The sequence below is a fragment of the Phragmites australis genome, chromosome 22 (genome assembly GCF_958298935.1).
Source record: "Phragmites australis chromosome 22, lpPhrAust1.1, whole genome shotgun sequence".
Taxonomy (NCBI): Eukaryota; Viridiplantae; Streptophyta; class Magnoliopsida; order Poales; family Poaceae; genus Phragmites; species Phragmites australis.
This window is the reverse complement of record NC_084942.1, coordinates 1,448,166-1,470,512: the sequence shown is the minus strand read 5'-3', so window position 1 is coordinate 1,470,512 and position 22,347 is coordinate 1,448,166. Positions and strand designations below refer to the sequence as shown.

Below are 22,347 nucleotides of genomic sequence, written 5' to 3'. Positions count from 1 at the left end.
TAGATGAAAGCAAATTTAACTTGTTCAAGGCAACTTGCATGCACTAGATTTTCCTATTGTCGGTGTTGAAGACGACATGTTGGCCATACATAGGTCTCCAGATAAGTGCATGTTAGGTTCCGAGGAACCATGCCACAAGTGCCTGCAAAACATGACTTGTAAGAAAGATCATGGAAGAAATTAATGGACACACACATGTAGTTCTTCTGAAAACTGAAGGTACGACGCAAGTAGCCATTAAACTGAAGGTACGTACTAATTAAACTTGTGCTAAACTTACATATGTTGGCTGCAATTCTTCTTGAATATATGTTTTCCTTTTCTTTTTCTTTTTTTGGAAACGGACTTCTCGAATGTGTTTTCCTGAGAATAAGATGATTAAGGACTCTGTTCTTACGATAGAAGACGATCGAGGGTCTTACGTGGCATGCATACTGGCACGTGAAAACGGATGCCGTAAAATTATATTCGCCGGTTTTTGATGCAGGAAAGATGCCCAAATGCAGGCAAAAGGCGTGGTTCCTGCTAATATTTCATCACCTTGCGTTTTGCAAACAAGCATATGCAGAGCTGGACTCCATGTTTGAAAACTTTCAGTTACTGCTTTACTTGCCATGACGAGTAACAGCTCTCAATTTTATTAGGTCATCTCTTTATCAGGCGTTATAAGTTTCGGAAATTCGGGATGATATTTAGGATGGATGATTAATTCCTCGTGGTTTTCCAGTTTTTTTTTTCGAAACGGAGTGGTTTTCCAGTTTCTCTCACACGATTTGCTTCTGTGGAAGCACACTTAATTTACGAACAGCATTCTTCTTAATTTACTGAAGAAGAAAATTATTGGAAATGATAAAGTTTCAGCACAAGCAACTAGCCAGAAGACGATCGAGAAGTGACAAATAATCAGGTCGTGATGCAGCACATATAGATTCATGAGCTGAAGTCACATGAATCAGCTGGCCATGCATGAATATAATCTAGCTAAGCTCTTTTCGTGACGTCACATCACCTCAGCATGTGGACTGCATCTGCATGCGCCGTCCAGCATCAACATGCCATACCGACCTGGCTGCACGTGATTTTCTGATGAACCCAACCCATCTCTGACATAACTAGCTTGCACCAAGCTGTTCAAGGCTGACTTGTGCGCCAAGATCAATCACATTACATGGTTGCATCTTCAATTATTATTGACAAATAAATTAGTTAAAGCCCCTATTCTATTCTTTCATGGTATGAATCTAACATGTAATCAAACTTTCAGAGGTACCAGGTCTCAAAAAACAATCCAGTAGTGTTTGTGTGTGTGTATATATATATGAGGGTAAGTTCTTGACTAAGTAAAAGAGTCGTTAAAACTACAGAAAATTCCAAAACTGTGTGCTGTAAGCCTGTAACACGATCAACACCAGCAAGAAACAAATTCTGACAAACAAACAAACATTGTCCGCGCAAAAAAAGAGAAAGGAACATTGTCCTTTTTACAAGATCTAAATTAAGCAAACAGTATGATCTCTCAGTATACGAACTAACTAATGAATTAAGCAACCAACAATACTGCCACAAAATTACTAAAACGATCGATCACTAGAGACAAAGTATATATCAATGTGACTATATCCATTTAGTAGCGCAGTAGCTGATCACCCAAATTGTTAGTAGCTGGTCCAACAATGGCAGTAGCAGCACTACTTGTAAGATGAGCAGTATAACTTCCACCGTAGTTCTCTAGCTTCTGCTGCGGCGCGCCAAGCAAATTCTGCTGCAAAACTCCAGTCACCGACGAACTCGGTAAACCACCAGCAAAATTTGTGGAAATGACCCCTCGTAGAGCTTTCACCATCATTGCCTGCTGATGCAACAAGCTGTAGCTTCCCATTGCATGCGGCTCTGCGTGACGCATGTTCCACGAGGAGCTGTAACTGCTACTGCTGCTTCTTGGAACTGTTGATGAATTGGGCACGGCCACCTGGTGCAGGTTGCTACCTGTTATTGTGCCCTTGAAGCTGTAGTTAGGCAGGTCGACGAAGCTACTCGTAGATGTCGTAGTTGCCGCGGCGGCAGAAATGGGATAATCTGCGTTGTACGGCGGCGCCGCGTTGATGGTCGTCGTGCTGGGCAAACTGCCGGCGGAGTTGACGTACAAGCTGGGATCGATCAGGGAGTCAAGAAAGTCGTCGCCCTCGCCGCCGTCCACCGACAACGAGCTGACGTTGGGCGTTCCGGCAGAGTACTCCACGGCGGCGCCGTTCTTGGCCTCCCCTTTCTTGTGGAACACCTTGCACACGACCCATTCACCCTAACATGCATCCAGAACAATTCAAAAACAATAATAAATCCAAATCACACTTTGAATTATATTGATGCAAATTAACCATCAGCACAAACTTGGGATTGACTTCAAGTTGTGCATACATACCTTGGGATTGAAGCATACGACTGCTTTGTTGTGCTTGGATTTGCCGTCGAGGCAGTACTCGTGCATGACCCAGTTGGTCTTGAAGCCCCTGGGAGCCCTTCCCGTGTAGAACACAAGCGTCTTCTTCATCCCCACCAGCTCGCGAGCAGAAGATGAAGCTGCAGGCTTGAATATCTGTCTGTCCTTGCCGGTGGCCTTCCAGTAGCCCTCCTTGGTGGCGCGGTTGGCACGCATGCCCGTCGGGTATTTCATGTCCTTGTGGCAGAAGAAGTACCACTCCTTCTCCCCCATCTTCGCCTTGCCTTTTGTTCATTCATTTCACAAGGGAAAATTAAAAAGGGATGTGGTGCAACTCAAGAACAAATTAAAAGGGATCTGCATGTGACTAACTTACTTGGGAGATCCCATGGCTCGCACTTGTTGAGGTCCACCTCCCCTACAGCGCGCGTGGCGAAGCTAGGGTTCAAGAACTTGGGCAGGAGGTAGCTTGTGATGACCTCCTCGTCTGTGGGATGGAACCTGAACCCGGGAGGCAGGAACAAGTCGCCTTGATCAGCTGATTTCACACTAGGCTCCACCATGATCGATCGATCTCTTACGTACAAACACTATGGACTGCAGATCGAAGTGCCTGAGTACTACGAACAGGTGAAAAACTATTCAAGGAGCAAGCTCAAAGGAAATGCAGAGAGAGAAGCTAAGCTAAGCTAGCAAGAGGAAGCTTGTGAACACAAGAAAGGGGAGAATCAATACAAAGGGGACAGAGAGGAGGAAGCCAAGTTTTGTACTGGTATGGGTCTATGGGAACTGATCTTTCTTCCTTTGGAAGAGGAAGAGCCCAGGCTAGCTTGCCTAGGAAGGAAGTCTTCACTCGGTTTCATTTTATTAGAAAAATAAATCAATTCGGTTCTCTTAATTAATTATATATCTCTCCTACGTGGCTGTGGCTAATTCCATCGGACCAGAATTAAGGTGTCATTAGAGGCATATGATTATTTATTTTGGCTTTGATAAGCAAGATTAATTGGTTTGCTTTGTTTTTACAGTGGTGTGACAGCTACTTACAGCTGGTAGCTAGGGGTTCTGCTAACTGATTAACTGTCGGGGCACGGATAGAAATTCTCTCACTTCACTCTAGTGAAGCAGAGGTGAACAGTAAATCATTTTATTTCACTTTGGTTTTTTTATGATGGCGCTTCCGTAATGTGTTGTGTGGACATAATTCGTTCGTAGATTTTTTTTTAGTCTTTTTGCCGGGATCTAAAAACATGATATGATGCCTAGGTGGGAAATGTTCATCAGTCACGGATAGGCTACTCGAGCCATCAGGGATGTTTTTGGCTGTAGCAAAGTTACTGCAGCGCCAAATATTGTATCGATATTAATGTTTACATATTACTGTATCAGCACTGTAGCATCAAATCCTGCCCTTTCGCCTGTGATTAACGCCTCAGAGTGGAGAGTGAAGTTAGGTGATCCAATTCCATCTTATGCGGGGAGAATAGATCTTGTCCAAGCCTCTCTTTTTCTGGTTTTTCCTTTTCATCCTGTTTTTTTACCGGTCAGGTACTCTTCTTATTAATATAATTCGGCAGCTCTTTTGCTAACTCGTTCAAAAATACTGTCGGAAGGCTTCCGTGGTAGGCCACTCGACCTTTTCTTTTCCCTTTTTTTATTTGGTTGCATTGCTGAGAAAGATACAAATAATTTCCCTCGCCTGAAAGGATATATATATTCTCTCATGGCAATTTACAACATGTTCTTCTAAAATTTGTTTTCCTGTTAATATATTTCCCTTTCTATTGTCAACAGGAATAACATTTTTATTCCCTTTTTTTTTACTGCTGAGTTTGTCCTGGTCTTCTAGAAATGCATGCCTTTAGATAAGATTATTTCCCAGCGATATTTATCAGGTAGTACTAGTACAAGATGTTGATTTGTTAATTAAAAAAAAGATGTTTGGTTCGGTTTCTTGGTAATTGCCATCTCTTTTGACAAACTGGGCACGTCGCCGTCGGCATATTCATGTACATGGACGTATTCATACTGTGCCAAGAGGTGCACAAAAATTCGAGTCCAATATAGCAGGTGAATTTCAATTTTTTTTTTCTCTGCAAGTAAAGCCCATGGATGCATAGTTGTGCATCTACAACCATGTGTGAGGTTTGTATGTACTAGTTCATCAGCCCGTGCGCTTGTACATTCTAGCAATTTTATAAGACACCTTAAAAATTGGTGAAAGTGTGCTCTAGATTTACGATTGCAAATGTTTGTTAGAGTTTCACTTTTTATTTTACTACAAAAATAAATGCAAATTTTATTATTTAGTATTGCAATAAGAAAAAAGATTTGCTTAAGTAGTAGTATCCGGTCGAATGGTCCGGGAGGCAGATCGTAAACGTTATTGGTCTTGTAACATTGAATTGAAGCATATATATTAATATATACATAATGTTATTTGCCGACTGTCCCATATGCCAAATCTCATGCATGTATCCAGCCGACTGTGTCCCATTTGCCACTATTTTTCCATGTATTAGATTCAGCCAAGAGTGTGTGCACACTTTGGTTTTTTCAGGAAAGAAAGATTTATTAGCTATTGTAATACAAAACGCTACAATCTTGGAGCACAAAAGTGTTGAATACGGTCAGGAACGCCCACCAACGACACTGCCAAGCTGAAGTCGCGTCGTGCTTTTGCCTCTATATCAGTAGTGGAGATATCATTTAGCAAAAAAATTTCGTGGGAAATAAACTATCAAATTCAACATTACAATCTTAGAGCATAAAAGTATTGGGCACATAGATTTAAATTTAGGAAGACCCACTAAAGACACAGCCGAGCTGAAATCGCATTGTACTTGTTGGTTTATTCATATGCCCAACCTATAACATAGCCATTAGCAAGCTTGATCCGATCGGAACCTATAACTTAGCAGCGTTCAAACTGGGATCGATCGCGACCGCTGATCGCAGACAACACAGCACCGTGAGTCCACTGACGTGCATGCCTGGCTCATGATCAAACCCCTCTGATGTGCAATTAAAGAGGACTGTCTAGCAGCGTGCATCACAGCTACACAACCCCTTATCATTACCGGTTTAAAAACTATTTTACTGCTAGTTCTTGAACCGACAATAATAATCATCATTGTTGGTTCGTAGTTTCAACTAGCAACAATAGTTTGTATCGCTGCCAGTTCTTGGCTCAAATCTGTCTTTTGATATCCTTATCGTTGCCGGTTTCAGCTACAAGCCGGTAGTGATACACAATCCTGATAAAAAAAATCAAAATTTGAATCGGCAGGCCATAATTAATTATGCTTTATATTACTAAATCAGAATCATTGGTCTTCATCACACTAACTACAAAACCCTAGCTAGCAGTCACCTCGTCATTGTACAACCAAAACAAACGTCTGGCTGCACGCATGCAAAAGTAACCCTTAAACTTCAATTTGGATCGCCGTCACAAAAGAACTACCTACCATGCGCCTACGCATGCCACCGATTGGAATCGAGGCCGCCGTCATTGTCGTAGCTTGACTCCTTGTTGTCCTCTTCCTCCTCATTGGTCTCCTCCTCCTCGGTATCCTCCTACTACTACTACTCTTCCTTGTCGTCCTCCTCCTCTTCTTATCGGTGCCTCTTCGGTGCCATCTCATTAATGAAGTAGTCCTAGACTTCACCGGTGAACTCGGCGGACTACACCTCATCCGCACTCTCTGGTGCTGGAGCTTCATCATCGGATGAATGCACGAGGGTGGGTGGAGTGGCCGAAGATGGTGGCGGCGAGAGGGGCCATGGAGTGGCCGGAGATGGTGGTGGAGTTTTCATGGTGGAGGAGGTCGAGGCGGCAGTGGAGAAAGAGAGCACGAAAGAGAGAGAGAGAGAGAGAGAGAGAGAGAGAGAGAGAGAGAGAGAGAGAGAGAGAGAGAGACGGTGCATGGGAGCGATCGGAGGCTAAGGAGGTTTAATTTAGTATAGCGAACATGGACTTTTTAAGCATGTGTGTGATTTTGGTGATTAATAACAATATAATTAACAGAACTAATATGTTTGTCAAGTATATATTTTAGCAAGTCTTATGGATGCAATACATGAAGAAGCCATCAGAGTCGAACTCAAGAAAAGTTGAATTGGACAATTTCAGGAAAAAGTGTTAACACCGTATGGTCTGATCTCAGAAAGGATAACACATTAGATAGTTCGATGCTCAGCAAGAATTCACGCCAGAGTGTTTTGACATAGAAGAGAAAGTTGAAGAACACACCGGATGGTGTTGAGGTAATGTACACGCCGGAATATTTTTCAGGAGGTGCATTTTTGTAGCAAAAGGAGTTGTACATACCGGATGATCCGGCAATGAAGAGGAGTGTATAGCGGAGGCTTCACCAGAGCATTTTTCAGAAGGTTGTCAGTAGAGAGAGGAGTTGTACATACCAGATGGTTTGGTGATTAAAAGATTATACATGCCGGACAAATATACAGTAAGAAGTGGCTCAGTTGACTCAAGTATACACACCGGATAGTCTGGTGATGGAGTTCAAGGTTACGCCGGAATATCCGGTGTTCACAAATGAGTTTGAGTAGAGTTCCAACGGCTAGTTTTTACTAATGTATACGTAGGATGGTCCGGTGTTTGTACTATTATTGACGGTGGATCATTCGATGTTCAGAGTTTGTTTGAGTCATTGGAGCAACGACTAGTTCGTAGGGTTGAGGCTATAAATATCCCTCACTTAGTCATTTAAGTGTGCTAGAGTCTAATGAAGCTTATAGACACTTGAGAAGACATACAAGCCACCAAAGTGTTTAATGTGACCATCCAAAGCAATTAGCACAAGATTAAGAGAGTGATTAGTGCTTATTGGACCTAGAGAGAGTTGTTGTTAAGTATTGCTGTCTAGAGAAGGGGTCAAGGAATGATCCTACGTTGTACCAAGTGATACGTCAATATCTTGGAGTCTTGGTGACTCGCTAGCACTATGAACCTTGGTGGCTCATGCTTGTTGACCCTCTGACTTGGTGTGGAGCGGCAACAACATGTTTGTGCGGGGATGCAGAAACCCTTTCCTTGGTGGCTCAAACAACGAAGTGAAGATAGCGACAAATGACCGAAAGAGAGGTTTGTTGTGAGATCTTGCTTTGGTGGCTTGGTGGCTCAACCTATTTAAGGTCTAGGTGGCTCAAGGGTCCTGATCAGGTGCTGTCCGGGAGCTATGGCTTAGGTGGCTGCTCTAACATGGACTAGGAGTGATGTTTATACCATCGATATCACGAGATAAAAATCACTTATGCCGAGTTTACTCTCTCTACCATCTTTATGTTTCCGCATTTACATATTTACAACTTACCTTTGTGTATTTACATTGCTAGAGTAGTTTGCTAGGATTGGCCATAAGTTGTAAACTTTTTGAACAGTAGAGTAGACGCACTAGGTAAACTTAAAACATATTTAGATAGAAACTGATATAGATTTATCTTGTAAAATTTTTAGAGCCGATTAGTTTTAAGTGTCCTAATTTACCTCTTTCTCTTAGGATGTCACCGATCCCTACAATTCATAAGACTTTCGGGAGAAGCTGAACTGGCAGAGCTAAACTGACACTATCACCGATGGTTATTGATGGCATAAATTTTTACGTGCTTATTGAGTTTATGAACTGACAGTGATACTTCTTTATCACTAACAGTTAGACCGACAGTGATATATTAGTGTCGGTTCGTAACAGGAATTGACAATGATAATCATTATCATTGTCGTTCTTGATGGCTCAATTTTTTATATGCTAATTATAGTTTATCATTGCTAATTATAACCAAACCGGCAGTGTTAATAGAGTATGGATGATCTTTTCGATAGTTGTGCACTTTGGATGCTAACTGTTGGTGGAGTTTGATGCGTACTCTTCGACTCATAGCTATCACAACCTTCTCATGATTAGTATTTGTTTATTTTGGCAACCACCCTTATATGAATTTGGATCACCGTGGAGCTTCTGGAAAGCCTCTAATTATTAGTAAATATAAAGATGGTGTACCACTTGTTTTGGTTCAAGATCCACCAAAACAAGTTTCTGAGTATATTTACTGATAATCATGCGTCTGCGTTTAGTTGACCAAACAACACCTATATAATTTGAGTAGTTTACACAGTACAAACTAGTTGGCAGCTGAAGCATGCATATGACTGATCTCTTAAATGGTCAGAGCTAGCCGGCCTGAATGAATGGCGGCTGTCCACACGATGCAATGCAATCGAAATTGGCCAGGTACGTCGTCTCAGGCATGTTAACTTGAGAGAACAATGGACGTACACTCACGCACACGTGGTCCGTCTTATGGACTTGTTTGGATAAACTGTGAATTTAGAGGTTCTGATTGATTAGAGAGGTGGTTGTAGCTGTTAAATTTTGATTGTTGGTTTTTATAATAAATTTAGCTTCTCAGCATATGAAATGTCAGAAAAACTCTTGCTATGTTTGATCCGTTGATCCGTGGTTATTCGGTTTGATCCGTGTACGGCTAAAGCGTCGGCAACACTGTTTCAGACTCTGGGACAAACAACTAAAGACTTTAAAAAAAGAAAAATTTATAGCCATGGCGCCTCTAATCTCCCTAAACAAGGCCTCAAACTCACACTGATCAAACTCCGAAGTTTGCAGTGCCCTTACTAAGTTTGTAGCATCAGTTTCCAATATAATTCTAGGCAAATCAAGTTCAGCAGCACGGCACACACCATATAAGCATGCCAAAGCTTCTGCATATAGAGCATTCGCCAATCTCATAAACTTACCATTCCCCAGATAAATACAATCTCCTCTGTTATCTCAAACCACCACTCCCCAACCACCCTCTTGAGTTTTTTGTTGAAACCAGCCATCAATGTTTACCTTGTAGAAAAGATCTGGCGGAGGCTACCAAGAGCATATTGACATAAGCACATGGACACATTGTGATAGGGATTTCTCATACTAATGCTTGAGCTGTTGAAAATCATTCAGATAAAATATTACATTGTTACAGACCGTCCTCACATAACTTCTTTTCTCTTGATTGTACCTTATTTCTTACAGACCACCAATACCATAAGAACAACATGCATCTCAATTGAACGTTGGAATCAAAAGACCATATAGTATGTAAAACTTCCTTACCTGATCTAACAATCACTAACTTCTAACGTTCATGCTCCAAATTTAATCATGTGCAGCATTGCCTTGCTAATTACATTAGAAAAAAAAAAGATGCCCACAATCTTCATCTAAACGGTGGTAAACAGGGCAGAGAGTATCAATATCAACTCCTCTTCTAGATATATTCTTGCATTCGGCCAAGATATTATGTGCAAATCTCCATAAAAAACCTTAATCTTGTTTGGGACCTGTAATTGCCAAATTCGGAGCCATTTGAAAGCATTATTTTCCTCCAAAGAAGCAGTTGTCGATGATGAAACATCGCGTTGATTATTCCTGTCCTTCAACATAACTCCCAATTTATAAGCAGACTTCACATAGAACACACCTTTAAAATTAAAATGCCAGGCATACTCATATTCTTGATCATCAAACACCGGAATAGAGATACTAAGTATATATGTTACTACTGGCTATAGCTGTCAGTTCGGACTATCTAATTGAAATATTTGACATCTATATATTATTATTATTTGAGTGTTAAAAGTAGCCACCATATTTATTTTTAAGATCACGAAATTATCACATTAATCGAAAAAAAGAAAAAATATCTAAATCACTCATTATTACGAACATCTAATGGTCTAAATAAAACAAAAGAGTCCAAATATCTAAATAAAGAATCCAAAAGTAATAAAATAAATATAATTAAAATTGAGGTTAGAATAGAAAAGAAGATCCATATCAAATATAGTCTTAGAAAAAATCAAATTATTATAAAAAATAAATACCTAAATAAAGAGTCAATGTATAATACAATTAATCAATAGCTAAAATTCATAAAAAAAATCAAAAATCAAAAATCAAAATTCTTACTAAGATTATAGATTAAGAAGCATCATGCACCTCAAGTTTGTGGCATCAAACAGTCAGCAGGCAAGGCACAACATACAGGTAAGACAAACATATTATAATTTTGGTTGGGCTCCTACACCTGATGCATGATTTTGGTAATTGATCAAAACTTATACGAATCAAACTAACACATATATACTATTTGGATACAAGTTTGAAGCATAAATAATTTTCTCTTACACTAGCATAATTTTTATCTCTTCTTCTAATTGTATGTGTTTTGTAACTAAATGACAGTAACCTCATTAAAAAAGCTAAAAAAAATTATTGTTTAATTAAAGATTATCATGATAAAATATAACAGAGAGACTAGACATACCATTAACATGTGCTAGTTTTTCTGTAAACTTAACAGGTGGCTCATCTGAGATCTAAGACCTAATCAGTAGCATGGCGTCAGATAGAGGCAAGAAAAGTCCTTAGCTAGCTGTGCTGCACAAATTAACAATCAGATGTATCTTCTCTTAAATATGTAGCTGATACACATTAATCTACTTGACTTGTCTAGTATATTATAAGCAGAGCCAGTGGATTTCTGTCAGTAAACAGCTCATGAGTTGTATTTATATATTCAAGCATCCCATGGATTTTTCAGGGCTGGAAGTGGAGAAAGGCATATATGTACGCGTTGGTGTCGACGGGTGTGTGGGTTGTGGGTGTTTAACCAGTACTCTCTAGGTATTGTAATGGTAAAACAAAAACAAAATAACATTTTTTCCACCAGAAATAGCATTACATTCCATCAATTCTCTCCAAGGATTGCAGCATGAAACTCACAAATTTCCCTAGAAAGCCTTATCAACATCTCAAGTGTCGATAGATTTACTTTCACAGGATCGATGTAACCGCAGATCGAGCAGACAAGGGAGAAGATTTTGTGGCCTGGAAATCTAGAAGACCAGTTCTGTGCCCCTGGGCTTTTCGGCCCATAAGTTTTGGCCCAGGTTACTCCCCAAAGCGCCATTTGATCTTGTGAATTGTCAAGGCAATCTTATATATTTACTAATTGAGGCTCTCTACGTTAATTCTAAAAAAATTCTAAAAATTCTCATAAAAAATCAAAACATCCAACCGTCGAATTAATTGATTGACCAACTGTAACCATGGATCACAACCAGACAAAACAACATAGAAGATTAAAAAATAAATCATAAAGTCCAGTTATAAGACTACTTCTTGCCTTAACTTTTCTTCCTTTTTTTTATTGTAGATATCATTTGTCCAACAAGTTTACGTTAACAAACTTCAACTTAGTTACGTTAGCAATCAACACATTTTTCCAAATCAATTATAATCAAACATTATAAAATTAAAACAACAGAACGCAAACATATTACGGATTATCACACAAATAATAATATCAAAGAATTTATAAGGTATTTCCAAAAAATAATATGAGACACAGTGATGACATTAAAAATAATAATAATTTCAAAAAATCAAGAAACAAATAAAAATCAATTTGCATAACACATAAATTTACTAATTGGAGGCTCGTTTTGGTGCCTCCACGTTAATCCTAAGAAAATCCTAAAACTTCTCATAAAAAAACAAAACATCCAACCATCGAATTAATTGATTGACCAACTGTAACTATGAATCAACAAACAGACGAAACAACATAGAAGATTAAAAAACAAATCATAAAGTCCAGTCCCAAAACTACTTCTTGTCTTGACTTTTATTCCCTTTTTTTTATTATAGATACCATTTGTCCAACAAGTTTATGTTAGCAAACTCCAACTTTGTTACGTTAGCAATCAACACACTTTTCCAAATCAATTATAATCAAACATTACAAAATTAAAACAACAGAACGCAAACATATTACGGAATATCACACAAAAATAATATCAAAGAATTTATAATGTATTTCCAAAAAATAATATGAGATACGGTGACGACATTAAAAATAATAATAATTTCAAAAAATCAAGAAACAAATAAAAATCAATTTGCATAACACATAAAATGAAAATTATAAATTAGATCTATTTACAAATAATAAACATGATTCCAATATTATGAACAAAAATTATATTTATATTTTACATTTTAATATTTAAATATAAATAGTTGATGTATCTTAGCATACAACTATTATTAATATAAATATCTATAATTCAGTCATAAGCTAAATTTCTAACATGTGCAGTCATACAGATTGATACGCTAGTTCAACACTAGTACTGGTACCAATTAACATCAGGAAGTAGAACTCATCATGATTACCTCAAGCTGATTCAGGATCAGACCAATTAGGTAGTTCACGTTTCCATAAGCAACCAATTATTAATGGCTAGTGTCTCGGGCTCCTTCTAGAAAAGGAATCAGCTAACCGTGTGCATATATGTCATGGATATGCTAGCTCTGAAGGCCTGAACTGAACCTATCGGCTATCGACAAATTATGCAAAGATCCTATAGTAAGACCCAAATATTTTCGATTACCTAGCTGGCTTTTCGTAAGCATTCTTAGAGAGATAATCTATGATATGTTTAGGGCATGCATGACTTAAGCATGCAACCAGATTTGGAACCTTACCACCCTCCTCTCTTATCGATCTAGTTCATCCGTCGTCAGCTCTTTATAGACACTACATATCCTCTCCAGCACTAACGCAGAACTAAGCACCAATCGTACGTGGTTAGTTAGGCTCTTTAACATGTGACATCATGCATGCTGCAGCTAGTTTAATTTCTTGGTGTGATTGCTCCAATAAACCATGGGTTTGTGTAGAGGTAGACCAGCTCTACCATATCAAAAAATTAATTAGCTGCATTATATTGTCTGCATTATCTTCTTGGCATGGTACTTACGATGGTTTGGATGGGCCAGAATTAAGTATAAACAAATAAATCGCTGTCTCCAATGCGGAGAGTAGCTTTCTCAACCAAATGGGGGAGGAGGATCAATACTAAGGCCTTATCTAACTGACCATGTCATACAATTAATCAGGTAGTAATCCCTTTGAGCAACGTGCGCCGGCGCCGCTGTCGTCGTCATTCCGGTGTAATCTTGCGGCCGGCCATTAGAATATCAGTAGTTCCGGTGATGACGTTTTGCCATTGCATTGGTCCACCGACGCATGTATGCGTGGATACATATATATGTGTGGCCAAACATGCGTGCTTCAAACGTTGATTATGGATGAAACCGACCGGTTGATTACGATGTCACTGAGTTTGGCTCTCAACAGATTACATATTACTATCTATTGGCTGTGATTCAATCTTACTAAGGATCCACCGAAATCAACGGCCTGATTTTCTGTTTTTTTGGGGGGGGGGGGGGGGGGATTTTTCTAGTATTTCAATTATTATTATTTTTCCTATCACGTCTCGCCCAAGTATCACCGCGGAGCTCCCGTATAGTAGGAGCCTCCAATTAATTAGTAAATATAAAGGTTGGTTAATTTGTTCTCGATGATTTGTCTTCTGGACCTTGGTTAATTTGCAGTGACAAAGATGAGCAAGAATGTTTTGATGTGGAATAACTGAGGATACTACTTACTACACACATGGAATTGTATAACTAAGGCTACGGCACGTCAAGCAAGGTAGCCTAGCTAACATCGACGGGACAATGACAAGATGCATGTACGTGGTACTACTCTGATTCATCCCGGGCTACTACAGGATCAGCAAGAAGAAGCAACTAGCTTAGCTAGGGTATATTCCAAGAGAGCCAAGTCGATCATATTAATCCAACCCTCTCCAACTGGATAAGGATACAAACAGCACATGCGTGCAAGAAACATGGTCATCAATCATTGATCTCCACCTGACTTGCAGTACACCCCTAATTTACAGGCTTTTGCAAGAAAATGAGAAGGAAAAGCTAATAAGAATCTCATATGTGGAATTCTGAATTCAGACTGGAAGAAGCCCGTCTGTCATCTCTGCTTGTCCATATGGAGCAGTTTCAGACTTCAGTTGTAACTTGTATGAATCCACTCTATATCGGTGCACTAGTGTATTGTTCACATTCTACGGCATCTCCAGGAATGGATTGCTCAGCAGGCTGTTGTACTGAAAACCAAAATGGCCGCTCCTTGAGTCACTTGGCAGCTGCAGCTTTTTTGTCAAGCTGCTGCCATCATCGAAGGAGGCAGCATTATTCATCGTCATCGCCATTCTCTTCCTTTTCACGGCGTTGAAATTAGCAATATAATCTGAATACGCATCTACTTGTGGAGGCATAATGATGTTGCTGCTGTTCACGTTATAGTTAAGTGCTTGGCATGCAGGTGTTGGGTAGATTAGTGGGCTTTGCTGTGGCTCATCAGCTGGGGCATCAGATGTGCCGTCGAGAAGCAGCTGCGAGAGCGCCGAGTAGTCGATGGTGTTGAGGAGATCGGTGAGCGAGCACGACTTGCTCATGCTCATGGTCGTCGTCGGGTGGAAGTGGAACTGATCGTCAGCAGCAGCAGCAGCAGCTTCAGATTTTGGCGAGGATGCAACAGTAGAATTCAGGTTGTTGTTGTTGAGGGAGTCTTCCTCCACAGTTGAGCCCTCCAGCTCCTGATCAGAGAACTGAAAGTTGTTGTTCTTCTTGTAGATTCTGCACAGCACCCAGTCATCCAACTGAAACAAATTAACATAATAAATTAAGAATTCGATCAGCAAACATCAGAGGTATACATTAGGAAATTAATCTCACCCTCATGGAGGATCCTCTGCGCTTCGTGCTCTTGTTAGTTTTTGTGAGACGGTACTCGTGCATGATCCAATCTGTCTTGACACCCTTGGGAGGCTTACCCCCGTAGAACACAAGGGCCTTCTTCACTCCGATGCTCTCGCTCGTCGGAGTGGAGAGGATGGCCTTGTCGGTGCCGGTGGCCTTCCAGTAGCCCGATCCGGCGGCACGGTTGGGGCGAGCACCGTTCGGGTACTTGCGGTCCCTTGGGCTGAAGAAGTACCACTCCTTCTCTCCGAACAGAGCTTTGGCTACAGAAAAATTGAAAAGAAAACAAAAGATCCCTTGAGTTTAAAAAATCAAGTACAAACGATTCGATATTGTTTAAGGTAAACTGTTTGCAGCTAAATTAAGGGTGATACGAATTAAGAATTGGGGTGTTGCTGTTACCAGGAAGATCCCATGGGTTGCACTGGTAGATGTTGACCTCGGCGATGATAGGCACAGGGCAAGGTATGGAGGCAGCCTGGTTCATGAGGTAGTGAACGATGAGCTCCTCGTCAGTTGGGTGGAAACGGAAACCAGCTGGAAGAGCAGGCATGCTGCTAGGCATGGTGATGAAAATGGTGACTGCTGCGCTGTTGGACTGCTAGCTACCTCTCCTTGTTCACGCAGTTTATGTTGACCAGAGTAGAGAGGTGGTGGAAGGAAGAAGGAGATAGCTTAGCAGACAGAGATATGAGTTTTGAAATTTTTGAGATGGAGGGACTGGGCGTCGGATTTATAGGTGCCATGCTTTGTCTCGTAGCAGTGGGTGGAGTGGATTAGTCTTACTGCAAGGGCACGGCAGACAATTACTTCCTTTTTCTTTTTTGGTAGGGGACTTGCGGCGGCACTTTCCACACTCAGAGCTTAAAAGACCACGCCATCACACTGGAGTAATTAATTTGCCTTACTTGGAGATGACTAATTTGCCCTCAGGCAGGGGCGGAGCTCCCACTGGACACCCGGGGCTATAGTTCAGATCGCGATGCTCCTTATTTTACTATAGTTAGTGGCGGACTTAAAGGATAGTTTAGTGGATCTGAGACTATTCTAAAATCTGATCCAAATTTAATTCAGTATATGATCTAATTCACAATTCGTCTAAAAATAAATAATCTAATTGAATGTCTACCCCACCCGTGCGCAAGGGGACGAACGGAGCTATACTCCACTGAAAGCAAAAGAAAGCATGAATGGTTTGGTCAGATGAAAGCGATGAGGACGACAACATGCATCCAGCGCGCCACGTGTCGGCCTGCCCTGCCCGCCAATGATATGTGCCATGGTTGGTTTGGCAGCTTTGCGGCCAAGCTCCTGGCTTTTGACTGCTCCTTCGTTTTCGTGAGCTATAAGAAGGATGATCCATGGGCGGGGCCCACCTTGTGGAAACCATGCGCGCTCCCTCCTCATTTCTAGTTTTCTTTTCGTTTTGACGTTTGATGCTAATTAAAAGAGAAATAAAAGAGATGGCCATGTGCCTCTACCAAGGGTTTACAATAGATGACAAGAGTAGGTAAAGGTGTTTGACTCTATTATCTAAAACTGTACCTGATTTCTTAATACTCTACACATCGGAAACGTATGTCGTTTAAGATATCGACACGGTGTATATGTTTTGTTTTGAAAGTAATTTTCATGATGATTCTACTAATTAATCTTAATATTATATTGTCAATCTACTAAATTCTTTATATATTGCTGATCAAAATTTAAAAAATTTGATAGATAAGAATTCTAAAACGACTTATATTTTGTATCGGAGGGATATTTTCAGAAAACCTTTTACTAGTTGAGCCTAGCTAGACTTCATAGCAAAATATAAAAATCCGCTACTCTCAAGATAATTATGTTATACTTATTACATAGAAGCATTTTTTGTCCAAAATAATTATGTGGAAGCATTTGAGACGATGTGTATGTCTTTTAATCTCTCTATAGGCTGTGTTTATTAGTCCATTTCGAAGATTTTTTTTGTTAAAATTCAATCATATTTCTCCAGCGTGGATTAGCAACTTGTGGCCATCACCCTCCCCTCTTCTCCCTCGGATAATCTCAAAAATAAATTACAACTGCTCTGTCACCTCAACCTTTCTCACTCGCTGCCACCTCTCCTTCATCACATCGCTGGCACGCACCACTGAGGACCTTTGAAAAGCTTGATCCATTGCACATGATTTCTCCTCTCCCACGTTCCCCAGCGCTAATTTCCATACCAATTCAAATATGCGAAAAATAGGCTTGCATATCAAGCATATGAAAACTATAAATTTATATTTGTAAGAGTATATACGCACCTTAAGGTCCATTTCGAATGTGGGCACGAAGTGCTCCTATGAGAATAATAGGTTTCAAAGTAAACAAGCAATGACGCCTGTGCAATTTCCAAATACCATAGCGGTAACAGGGAGGGCATGCCAAATCGCATGGCTTGTGCAAGTATGGTTTATCTTACTTATTTATTTCTCTTATCTAATATATATTTATCTCTTGATTTTTTTCATCTATATTATTTTTTTTATTACTATAATATGAATCGCTTCCGGCGTGTGTGGTGCGCGTGGCTCCAGAGGGAGGGTCGAGGATCTCGACACGTGCATTGAGACAGGTGTGGCCGCTTATATTTTATGACGAGCTAGCTATAGATAGCTTCATGAGCTGCCCACATACATGCATGCATGGCCCGATATGTGTGGCTCTGATGGATGGAAAAGTGGCGCGTGCCATGCATGGACAAGCATGCAGTCTCGCTCTAGCTTCGTCGTTCTCAGCTATCGATCTGCGGAGCCACCTGTGCATGCGTGCGACGAAGCCGACAAGATGGGATGAGAACTAATTATATGGTTGGCCATTCCATTCATCCATCGATTGATGGATTATGCATGGTTAATCTTCTGCTTGGAGCAGGAAGAAGGAAAGATAGAGGGAGAAACCTAACTAATAAATTATATATATAAAATATTATAAAGATTTATTTGGTCTATTTGTGATGAATCAGTTCTCTATGAACGATTCCTGGATAGAGAATATATCACAAGTAATAGATACTAAAAATAAAATCATTACATTCACTTTCATCGAAAAGGAGGTTCGGGATGCTACGTTCCAAATGGAACAAAACAAAGTTCCAGACCCTGACGGTTTTCCAGTGGAGTTTTACCAAATGTTCTAAGACATTATCAAGGATGACTTGATGATATTGTTCCATGAGTCACATTCTGGAATTCTTCCGCTATACAGCCTAAACTTGGGAGAAATCATTCTCCTACCAAACACTAAGGAAGCAAGTCGCATTCAACAATATAGGCCAATTTACCTATTCAATGTTACTTTCAAAACTTTCATAAGAGTGGCAACCAATCGCATAAATAGCATAGCAGATCGAATAATCCGACCAACTCAAACAGCTTTTATGTGTGGTCGTAATATACTTAGAAAGGATAGTCATTCTTCATGAAACTATACACGAACTCCATGAAAGAAGTTAAATAGGGTTCTACTAAAAATAGATTTTGAGAAAGCCTACAAAATCAAATGGCATTTTCTCTTACAGTGCCTCCAGATGAAATATTTCTCACTGAATTGGTGTTCTTGGATGAAACAATTCATATCTGGAGGTAGTATAGTTATCAAAGTTAATGACTTAACCGGACGATACTTCCAAACGAAAAAAAAGATTTACATTAGGGAGATCCCTTATCGATTTTATTTAGCATTGTTGTGGACATATTAGCAACACTGATCATGAGAGCACAAATGCCGGTCAGATCAAGGGAATAGTGCCTCACCTTGTTCAGAGTGTCTATCTATTCTTCAATATGCCGATAGTACAATCCTCTTCATTGAACATGATTTGGAAAAAGTAAAAAATTTGAAGCTCTTGCTATGCACATTTGAGCAGTTATCTAGTCTAAAGATCAACTTTCATAAGAGCGAATTATTCTGCTTCAGCAATGCAAAAGAGAGCAGTAATTAGTACAAAAATGTTTTTGGATGCGCAAGGGAAGATCTTCCTATGTGCTATATGGGTATTCTAGTTCACTATCGTAAACTTCGAATCTCGGACTGAAAATGAGTGGAGGAGAGATTTGAAAAGAGGTTGAGCAGTTGGATGGGTAAGTATTTATCATCAGGAGGTAGGTTTGTCCTTCTCAACTCAGTCCTCAGTAGCTTGCCGACATATATGATGTCATTCTTCCTAATTCTTGGAAGGGTTCTTAAAAGACTGGATTACTTTCATTTTAGATTCTACTAGCAAAATGACCGTCATAAAAAAAAAGTATCATCTAGCAAAATAGAGTGCCTTATACCAACCTAAAGATCAAGGGGGTTTAGGGATACAAAACCTCGATGCTCAAAATAACACACTTATATGTAAATGATTATTTAAACTGATGTCTGAAGATGGGGTGTAGCATAATCTTATTCAAAACAAATACTTGGGTTCCAAACTGCTATCGCAGGTCAGCTGGAAAGCTGGTTATTATCATTTTTAGGCAGGATTGATTAAGATGAAGTGACATTTGTTTCGCTTTGATACCTTTATCATTAAAGATGGTTCGCAAATTAATTTTTGGGAAGATATGTGGTTGGGCAACACGTCTCTGAGCAACCAATATCATTGACTATAAAAAAAACAAGACGCAGTCGCCAACACCATAGAATCCTTCCCACCAAATATTGCTTTCGGCCGGGACCTGAGCGGACCTAAATTGATAGTGCGGAATGATTTTCTTCCTCGCCTTATCAACATCAATGTAACATAGGAACCGAATAAATTTTGTTGGAATTTGAAAAAAAGGAAAGTTCACGGTGCGGTCTCTTTACCGAGCACTTATAAATAATGAAGAACCAAGAAGAAATAAAAAAAAATGGAAGATAAAAGTTTTCCTATGATATCTTCGTAAAAGGATTCTTCTAACAAAATATAGTCTAATCAAGACACAATGTTAAGTAGTCACAAGTGTTGTTTTTGTAAAAAAAAAAAAGACGATTAAGCATCTCTTTTTTATTACCGTTTTGCGAGATTTGCATGATTTATCATCCAAGTGGCATTCAACCTATACCCGCCGATAAGTGTTCCAAACATATTTGGCAACTGGCTTTATGGGATTAGTAAGTAATGGAAAGCTAAAATAATTGTAGCGACATCAGTGTTTTGTTGATCTTTGTGGCTATGCAGAAATGATATAGTGTTTAATAAGACAAAAATTAACTCTTCTATACGGGTTATTTATATTTGTACGTGGTTGCTCCGCTCGTGGGCAGTATTGCAGCGGCAGGAGGAGCAACATATGGTGGCAGCGACATGTATCCTCTTGGAGCGAATGGTTAAGGAGATTTTTACTCGGTTTGAAAGACAATCTAGACTTCAGATTGTTTCTTCACCTTAGACCGTGATCAAGAAAATTTTTGTTTTGTTTTGTTTTGTTTTCTCTTGGTTGTGTGCATTCATGCTATGCAAAAATCAAAAATACGCTCTTATTTACTTATATCACTTAATATAGCAATAAAGATCAATTAAACTTACTTTATAAAAAAAGACAGAGACATGCATGTCAATCCATATCTATGACATACGACACACTGTTACATATAGATAGAGTCATACTGATGCATCAATCCATGGAGGGATGCACGCATGGATCTATATCTTGAGGATGAGAACACGTACGCATGTACGGAGAGATGCATGCATTTCACAGTGTGCACGATGATTGCTGCAGCCTGTCGTGTGCGGTGTGGTCCATGTGCGTATATATCCAACACGCCGACCGAGACTGTTACTATAACAGTCAATAGAGCCGTTCCATCAGTATTAGGTAGGATAAAATATCAGTGTCGATTTATAATATTTTATGCTCGATTAACGATTGAGTAGGATTAAACTGGTATTGATATTTAGTATCAGTGTCGGTTTTGGAACAAATCGGTACTGATATTTCAGTGTTAGCTGTTAATCATAAACCGACACTAATACTAAATGTCAGTATTGATTTGCATTATAAGCCGATACTAATAACTTTGTAATTTATAAAGGTCTTCTTCTCCCCCTAATGTTAGCGCCCCTTTTCACCATCTCACCGCCGCGCCATCACATCTGACCTCCTTCTCAGTGACTGAGCCTGTGGTGAGCTTCCTCGAGTCCCTCTCTTCCTTTAACCCGTGTCGCTTTCTCGTTTGCTCGACGCCAGCGCAGGTCTCTGCGTTGGCCGAGCTACCACTGCCCGTGTGTGTTCACCATCAGCTGAGCCACAGCCAGGCTCGTTGGCCATTAGGCACGCCATTGAGACTGCACGCTCGCTTAGATGCTCTAGGTTCTCTCGGTAGGGCTGTTTTTGCCGTCGCTCGCCGCACACATGTTTCTCCCTATTCGTCGAGCCACCGCCACCGCTAGCCGCCTTTCATCCATTGCTTTCAACCACCTGTGCCTCAGGCTAGTTTGCGGGAGTGCGCTATTGCCGATGGTGCCACTCGTTGGTCGAGTCATGCCACTATTCACCGCCGGTGAGCTCACCGCCTCTGGGCGCGGGTCGATTTTGACCCAAGTCAGCGTAGTCCGACCCCACAGTCAGTGACGATGGCTAGCTAGACCCTTTGAAAAAGGAATTAGGGACTTTTAATAATTGATTAATTCGAAAATTGCCAAATAGAATTATTGTTCAACTATTAAATCGACTGAAACTTGCAAAATGCATAGGAAATTAAATATAGCTCCAAAAATAGTGAAACCAATTCTTTTAGCTTTATTTTATCATGCTCTACATATTAAAAATACCAGGGTCCATGATATATGTACTAAAACTCCTTTAATTATTTAAATGTGTTTAAGCTTAGGTAATTCAAAATTAATTATTGGTAAGTCCAAAATTAGTGAAATCAATTTTGTTAATCTTGTTAGTTTATGTCCTGTTTTTTAAAAATACTCACCATCATGTTAAACATAACTATTTTTTTAAGATTAAGCTTCATTATAAGCTCAATTAATCCTAGGATTTATTAAATGATTAATAATATCAAAAATTAAGGAAAAATCTTTGATGCTTTCAAAGTCATGCCATGATGCATTGTATCTCCATTGTCGTCATGTGCTGTGGGGCATCTTTGCTTGCATGTCATCATACTCATTGCGATGCATTGTTATTTGTATTTAGCAAACAACATTTCAGAGAAATGATGAAATGAATATCTTTT

The 22,347-nt window shown here is 39.8% G+C and overlaps 2 protein-coding genes across 2 annotated transcripts; both read right to left on the bottom strand.

Annotated features, from left to right (window-relative positions):
* Nucleotides 1–1,423: 1,423 nt before the first annotated feature.
* Nucleotides 1,424–3,227, bottom strand: LOC133904955 (NAC domain-containing protein 77-like). Its single transcript, XM_062346615.1, has 3 exons — nt 2,814–3,227; nt 2,420–2,721; nt 1,424–2,299 (listed from the first exon to the last, which is right to left on the bottom strand). The coding sequence occupies exons 1-3, from the start codon at nt 2,998–3,000 to the stop codon at nt 1,625–1,627; spliced, it is 1,164 nt and encodes a 387-aa protein (XP_062202599.1). The 5' UTR covers nt 3,001–3,227; the 3' UTR covers nt 1,424–1,624.
* A 10,920-nt stretch (nt 3,228–14,147) lies between these two features.
* LOC133905141 (NAC domain-containing protein 2-like) lies at nt 14,148–15,874 on the bottom strand. The gene is made up of 3 exons (XM_062346850.1): nt 15,562–15,874; nt 15,136–15,422; nt 14,148–15,059 (listed from the first exon to the last, which is right to left on the bottom strand). Exons 1-3 carry the CDS (start codon nt 15,722–15,724, stop codon nt 14,463–14,465), a joined length of 1,047 nt encoding a protein of 348 aa, XP_062202834.1. The 5' UTR covers nt 15,725–15,874; the 3' UTR covers nt 14,148–14,462.
* Between the last annotated feature and the right edge of the window lie 6,473 nt (nt 15,875–22,347).

Bases quoted from the DNA above. Each gene is read 5' to 3' on its own strand.
- LOC133904955 (XM_062346615.1), bottom strand. From the start codon at position 3,000: ATGGTGGAGCCTAGTGTGAAATCAGCTGATCAAGGCGACTTGTTCCTG. The intron at 2,722-2,813 runs GTAAGTTAGTCA...AATGAACAAAAG, and splicing joins CGAGCCATGGGATCTCCCAA to GCAAGGCGAAGATGGGGGAG. The intron at 2,300-2,419 runs GTATGTATGCAC...GATGCATGTTAG, and splicing joins TCGTATGCTTCAATCCCAAG to GGTGAATGGGTCGTGTGCAA.
- LOC133905141 (XM_062346850.1), bottom strand. From the start codon at position 15,724: ATGCCTAGCAGCATGCCTGCTCTTCCAGCTGGTTTCCGTTTCCACCCA. The intron at 15,423-15,561 runs GTAACAGCAACA...ATTTTTCTGTAG, and splicing joins CAACCCATGGGATCTTCCTG to CCAAAGCTCTGTTCGGAGAG. The intron at 15,060-15,135 runs GTGAGATTAATT...AATTTGTTTCAG, and splicing joins GCAGAGGATCCTCCATGAGG to TTGGATGACTGGGTGCTGTG.